Source organism: Oryctolagus cuniculus, chromosome 18 (assembly GCF_051225735.1).
Source record: "Oryctolagus cuniculus isolate XC-2025 breed Fujian yellow rabbit chromosome 18, ASM5122573v1, whole genome shotgun sequence".
NCBI classification, from domain to species: Eukaryota; Metazoa; Chordata; class Mammalia; order Lagomorpha; family Leporidae; genus Oryctolagus; species Oryctolagus cuniculus.
Window position 1 is genome coordinate 1,661,164 of NC_142884.1, and position 6,826 is coordinate 1,667,989.

Here is a 6,826-nt window from a genome sequence, read left to right on the forward strand (position 1 = left end):
GGCATATAACCTTGCTCATGTCAAAGCGACCGAGCAGTGTATTAGTCCTGCATTGGCTCTGGCAGAAGGAGGTGGTGGTAGTTTTCTAGGCTTGTAGTGAGAGTACAGGTATGAACTCTGTGGTTCTTCTTACACAGGGATTCGAAAAAGCTCCCAGATTAGAAATACATTTTACAAAGTATGTGCATGAGTGCATGAAGTATAGGTAAATAATCATCTCCTTTGTAATTTACTACCATAGAACATCCAAATCTATTGTAAAACTTTGCCAAGACACGTGCACACAAAATCTCAGACTGTTGATCACACCATGTGAAGTCAAGAGAAATGCAAACAAAAGTGCAGTATTAAATTATAGCTGCATAAAATTAACTTGCACGTACTGTGCTTCTGTAATCTCTTAGCCACATCTTGTTGCTATTACTGTGGGCTCCAGTGTGGTGAGGATCCACCTGAAATGCCCTGTAACATTAATCTTCCACATGTGAGCAGTTAGTCTCCCTAATAAACTCATCAAGTAAAAATGATGTCTCAATCCTTACATATTTTTCACCATATATAATATGTATAACATACATAGTTTGCTGATACTTTATGTTATTGGTAAAGCTTCCTGCCAATAGTAGGCATTTAGGAGTTAGCTTTTAAGGGGAGTCGAGAGTTTTACTCAGGCTTTTTCCTGCAAGGGGGTCAGTATTCTTCACTCCTTCATGGTTCAAGGGTCAATTGTGCCACAGACTGGCCTAAGCACTAGAAATTAGCTTCTTTTTTTTTTTTAAATTCATTTACCTATTTGAAAGTTTAGTTACACAGAGAGAGAAGGAGAGAAAGAGAGAGAGAGAAAGGGAGAGAGAAAGAGAGAGTTCTTGCAGCCACTGGTTCACTCCCCAAATGCCCGCAATGGCTGGAGTTTCACCAATCCGAAGGCAGGAGCTAAGAGCCTCCTCTGGGTCTCCCACGTGGGGGTAGGGGCCAAAGCACTTGGTCCATCCTTCACTGTTTTCCCAGGTCATAGCAGAGTGCTGGATCAGAAGTGGAGCACTTGCGACCAGAACCGGTGCCCATATGGGATGCCAGCACCAGAGGAGGCAGCTTCCACCTGCTATACCACAGTGCCAGCCACAACAGAAATTTAATTCGACAGCACTTGACTCTAGAGGTCCAAGATCAAGGTGTCATCATGGTTGGTTCCCTCTGAGGGCAGGATGTTTTAAGCCTTTCTGGCTGGCAGATGTCTCGACATCTTCCTGTATCTTCAAGGTATCTTCCTTTAGTATCTGTGTCCAAATGTCTTCTTCCTATAAGGATACCATCACATAGGATTAGGGAATGCCATAGACTCATTTTAATTTAATAATATCTATAAAAATCCTATCAATGAATACAGTTGCATTCTGAAGTACTGACAGGTTAGGATTCCAGTGCGAGTTTTTTATTTTTTAAACACAGAAAAGCTGAATCAGGGCAGACTGGCTGACACAGAGTCTGTTCCATAGAATGCAACACTTACATGCGTGTATGTAGGCTTTCGTCTCTGGAATATTAGTGCTTGTACCAATCAGCCCTCATTCACAGGAGTAGCGGGTAAATATTTTTGCCAATGAATCAGAGCAGGAAATGTCACAGTGGCTTCCACCCCTTGGTTCTGGGACACCAGGGTAGGGCAGAAATGACGCTTCAGATAGGTTCGTGAACATCAGAGTTCAAACCTCCACAAGCACTGCCTCATAAATGGTGCCGTCACTGAGTCTTCACAAGGCCATTCTCGATTCTTTCATTCCAGGTGATTAAACATTTGTAAAGCTGTGGATCCTAAAAGCATGCCCACTGCCTTGAATGCTTGTTTTAAAAAGTACTGCTCAATCACTCCAAATGATATGTGGGGTACTGTGATGGGGGAAGAAACCATCAATCAGGGTGATTGCAGCCCTGGTAGATGTTCAACAGGGTTTGATGGCATGACTAGATTATACTGATATCTAGTGGATTGAGGTCAGAAATCTTACTAAGTAGGACAGCCCCCTACACCAAAGTACCAATCAACCATGCCAACGTTGAGAAGCACTGTTCCAAACATGAGTGAGTTCGCAAAGAACCCAACTGAAGTGTGACCAAGAGAAAATGATTGCTCATCACTATTTCCTCCTTCTTTCCTCCCTCTTTCCCTCCGTCCCTTCCTTTTTTTTTTTTAAAGGTTATTTGAAAGACAGGGGTCCAGAGAGAGAGAGAAAGAGACAGAGAGAGGTCTTCCACTTCCTGATTAATTCCCCACTGGCCACAATGGCTGGAGCTGGGCCAGTTTGAAGCCTGGAGCTTCATCTGAGTCTTCCAGGTGGGTGCAGGGGCAGAGACAGAGGAAGACAGAAAGATCTTCTTTCTGCTGATTCACTCCCCAAATGGCCACAAGAGTTGGGGTTAGGCAGAGCTGAAGTCAGGAGCCTGGAATTCCACCCAGGTTTCCCACATGTGCAGCAGGGACCTAAGCACTTGGGGCATCTTCTGCTTTTCCAGGCACATCTGCAGGGAGCTGGATTGGGAGTGGAGCAGATAGAACTCCAGCTAGGTATATGGGATGCTAGTGTTGCAGGCAGTGGCTTAACCTACTGTACCACAACACCGGCCCCATTTTACATAGTGTTTAATTATAAAACCACTTTTGCAGTTTTAATTTATTTATTCCAAAGGTAAAGTGATGTGTGCGAGGGACTAGCGGAAGGAAGAGGGGAGGGAGGGAAGGAGGGAGAGAGATGGATTGATCCTCTTTCTATTGATTCACTCCCCAAATGCCTACTACTGCTGAGGCTGGGCAGGCTGAAGCCAGGAGGCAGGACATCCATCCAGTTCTCTTACATGGGTGGCAGGAACCCAAGTCCTTGAGCCAGCATCTACTGTCTCCCAGAATGTGTATTAGCAGGAAGCTGACTGAGAAGTAGAGGTGGCATTCAATCCCGGGAACTCCAAGAGGGGATGCAAACACCCCTAGCAGTGTCTTAACCCACTGAGCCACAGTGCCTGTGCTCATCATATCATTAACTGCATTGCTCATGTAAGCCTGAAATTCCATCTTGCAGCTCCTGGGAGGATATGTAAATACAGTTGCTTGCTGGGTAGCAAATTGTTCCAGTGAAGAGTTACAAACACACATGGAAGCCAGTTAATGGTACTTGCATTGTTTGGGTATTTATTTCAATAAGCTTACAAAACAGTCATATGTGAGTTCAAGAAGCTTAAAATTATAATTAAAATCCTTTAAATAAATACACACACACAGACACACACACACAGACACACACACACGCACACACACACACACTCCAGCATCAGCGTCAGCAAAATAAACCCTAGGTACTCTACACACTATGCTTGTGCTTCTCAAAAGTTCATGGGCACCATAATGTCCATCAGATTTCTGGTCCACATTTGCAGTTTCTGAGTCAGTTGGACTGGAGAGGTCTCAAAATTGTCATTTCTGATCAGATCCTCTTTGCTGCTGTGACATTGATTGCACAGCAACACTTGGAAAACGACTGCATTAGAACATGACAAGTGCCATTTTAATCTTGTAGGAGAGAATCATGCAACCTAGCCTGAGTTATGTATGAGTCTTGTGGATCTTCCATCTTATTTTATATAAGACGATTTATTGATGTAAAAGGCACAACAGAGAGAACGAGAGCGATCTTTCATCCACTGGCTCACTCCCCAAATGGCCCCAACAGCCAGGGCTGGGCCATGCTGAAGCCAGGAGCCAGGAACTCCACTGTGGTCTCCCGCGTGTGTGGCAGAGGCTCAAGGATGCAGGCCATCTTCTGTTGTTTTCCCGGGCACATTAGTAAGAATGCTGGATCAGAAGCAGAGGTATTGGACCTCAAACTGGCACTCCAGGACAGGCTACGTGCTTCCCAAGGGGTGGCTGAAGCAGCTGTGCCACTCCACCAGCCTGGCATTCGCACAAGACCAGTCCCCGAGCTTTGTCCTGAGCTTCTTGTGTCTTCAAGGAGCCCTCTTATTCTCCTGGAAGGAACACCTCTTCCTGTTGGCTGGTTAGCTGGGACTTCTCTGCCTTGCTCACAAGTGCCTCAAAAATGTCATTGTGCATGTAAAAAAAGATGTACCCACTGTGAAGCCTTGCCTCCTGCACCATGGCCTCTGGGATTTCTGCCACCCTCAGATCACTATACGTGAACCAGGCCTGCTTCTGAAAGTCATACACGTCGCTGATGTAATGGCCTGCACACGGGGAGTTCCCTATGTGGCTGATGACGCTGATCAGTCGGTAAGAATGAAGAGCATCTCCCATTTGCATGCTTCGTTTTGGTTCCTTGACTTTAGCTATGGTTTTCTCCATGCCCACGATGTCTTTGGTAACAGATTCGTGCAGCTGCTCAACCACGCCTCTCAATCCTTCTGAAATCTTGTGTTTTTCATAGTCACAAAGATCTTTTGAAGACTCACTGACATGATCAAGATCTAACTCTACCAATGTACTGGTTTTCTCATTGTCCTTGGGTTCTGGATTTTCAGGCTCCTCTTGACAATAAACTTCTTCAAGTCCTCTGTCTGGGTTGTTTATAGGATTACTTTCATCTTCACAGTTCATAAGAAGAGAGATGTCTCCCTGATCCATCACTGAGGCAGCTGCCAGCATCTCCATTTCTCTGACTTCCCTATCTCTTGCATTGCCCAGTTTGGACTCCAGATTTGAGCCACTTGCTAGGTCACTCTGCTGCTTCTCCTTTGGCCTGGCTTGCCAAATTCTCTGAGGTGTGTTTTGTTCAGCATCTTCGTCTGGTGCAACATGCAGAACTGAAGAGTCACTGGATTGCCAGGTCAGCTTCACAGATGATGTGCATGGGCTGACTCTCTCAGAAATAACCTCTTGGGTGAGGTTCAGTACTTCGGGGTCCAACACAGGTGCATTACTATCCAAGGGAAGTGGTGGTCTGGTGTCTTCATTGCAATTAGAGGATAAACTCAAATATTTGGGAATAAGAACTTGTTGGTCATCCTTCATTAGCGCGTAAGTGTCACTCAAACTGTAGCGTTTCAGATGAACAATGAAGACTCTGGGTAGCCTGCCAAATTTATGCATCACCACAGCCTTCTTGTGGTTACACGTTTCACAGAGGCGCTCACATTCTTCTGTTGTAAAGAAAAGATCAAAACAATTTTGAAGGGACAAAGGAGATGCTTTTGGCTTTGGGTGTAGGTTGACGGAGATACAATTACCAGGCTCTATCACGACAGCAACTTGACCACAGGCTTTGCAAATCACATAGTCCTGCAATTCAAATTCAAAATTGGCAGCAACTGGACAAACAAACACTTTGGTGGCAGCATCACCAGCAAGCAACTCTGGAGGTGAATTTTCATCTCCAGCCTCCCTCCTCGTTTTCCAAATGGTGTTTACTTTTTCAAAATCACCTTTCAGCTGGTCTAAACACTGACATAAGAATTCATGAGCATCGTTCTGCATGTTGCCCGAGAATATTTCTGCAACAGCTGAGATAGCATTTTTAATATCTCTGAGTAGGTCTTGGCTAGTCTCTAGATTACAAATATCTTTCAAAGCAAGCAACATACTTAAAGGCATGATAAGCACGTCAGAAGGAATGTTCTCCCATGGAATACCTTGTCCTAGTAAGCCATCAGCAAATGATGGAATTGCATAGAGTGACTGTAAAATTGAGTTCATGTAACAGGTGTTTCCCAAATTGGGGAAGCCCTGCTGCAGTTGCTCTGGGTGAGAGTCAAGGCACAATTGGTCTTGATCGTGTTGTGGGTCGTCCTGGGCACGTTCTGGTTCCAATGGGAATAGCAGACTTTTGTCAGACACACTCTGAGAAGAAAGAACAGTCTCATCCAGGGGAGAATTTCCAGGAGAGGCGGTCCTGAGGGAAGGTCCATGTTTCCAACTTCCATCCTTTTCTAGATCTTTCAAGGAATCTTTCTTGAATTTCTTGCTTGGCACACTCTCATTTTCTTCCAGGAAGCCTTCATCCGTATCTAGACTGGACGACAGTGTTGTTTTTCTCTTCCTATCTTTCTTTTCTGGTAACCCTTGTTTGGCAAGCATTGGCGATTTGCCCAGCAACTGCTGGGGGAACGTTGTTCCACTTCCTTCTTCTGTAGTGAAGGTCTCAGCACTTGGCACACGACATACATTGGAAGATGGAGTTTTGTCAGGCTCTGTGTACGCATTCATGCTCTCCATGACACCCCAATAAGTTTCCAATTTAATGGGCCACTGATATTTGTTCTGACGAATGATGCCCAGAAAGATCTGCAACTGTTCAGTATGTGTGCGAGAGAGTTTGCCAAGACACAAGGTTTTTTCCCAGAAAGTCAGATACAGGCCATTTTGTCTTTCTCCATAATGACTAAAACATTCTAGAATATTAATGTCTAGGGAAAACCCTCTTATCTATAGGTTTTCCACCTTGAAACATGAAAATCAGTTGAATATCCTTTTCCCTTTCCACTGTTTCTGCGATGGGTTCTTTCAACTTACTAGGTCCAGTCCTCTTGTTCCACGTCTGCACAAAACCATGCACTTTGTGAGGGGATGTTCTTTGTTTACAAATACAACACATGTACCCTAAAGAAAAAGACACAGACATTTTAATAGAAATGTAGCTACAGTGATATTATATGTACAATCTTATTGAATCGTATTTGTTTAAAGTATGTTCCTTATGCCCTAATTAAAAGACTATTTTGGGGAATTATTTATATTGTGAAGCTATGCCAGTTCTCTAGAAGACATTATCTCAGGGGAGCTATCAGGAGGAAATGAAGATGGAGATGACATAAATGGCCAACACAG

General features: G+C 44.3%; 1 protein-coding gene across 1 annotated transcript; it reads right to left on the reverse strand.

Annotated features, from left to right (window-relative positions):
* Positions 1 to 4,006: 4,006 nt before the first annotated feature.
* LOC100341314 (ubiquitin carboxyl-terminal hydrolase 29-like) lies at positions 4,007 to 6,214 on the reverse strand. Its single transcript, XM_008249038.4, has one exon. It carries the CDS (start codon positions 6,212 to 6,214, stop codon positions 4,007 to 4,009), a length of 2,208 nt encoding a protein of 735 aa, XP_008247260.4.
* Between the last annotated feature and the right edge of the window lie 612 nt (positions 6,215 to 6,826).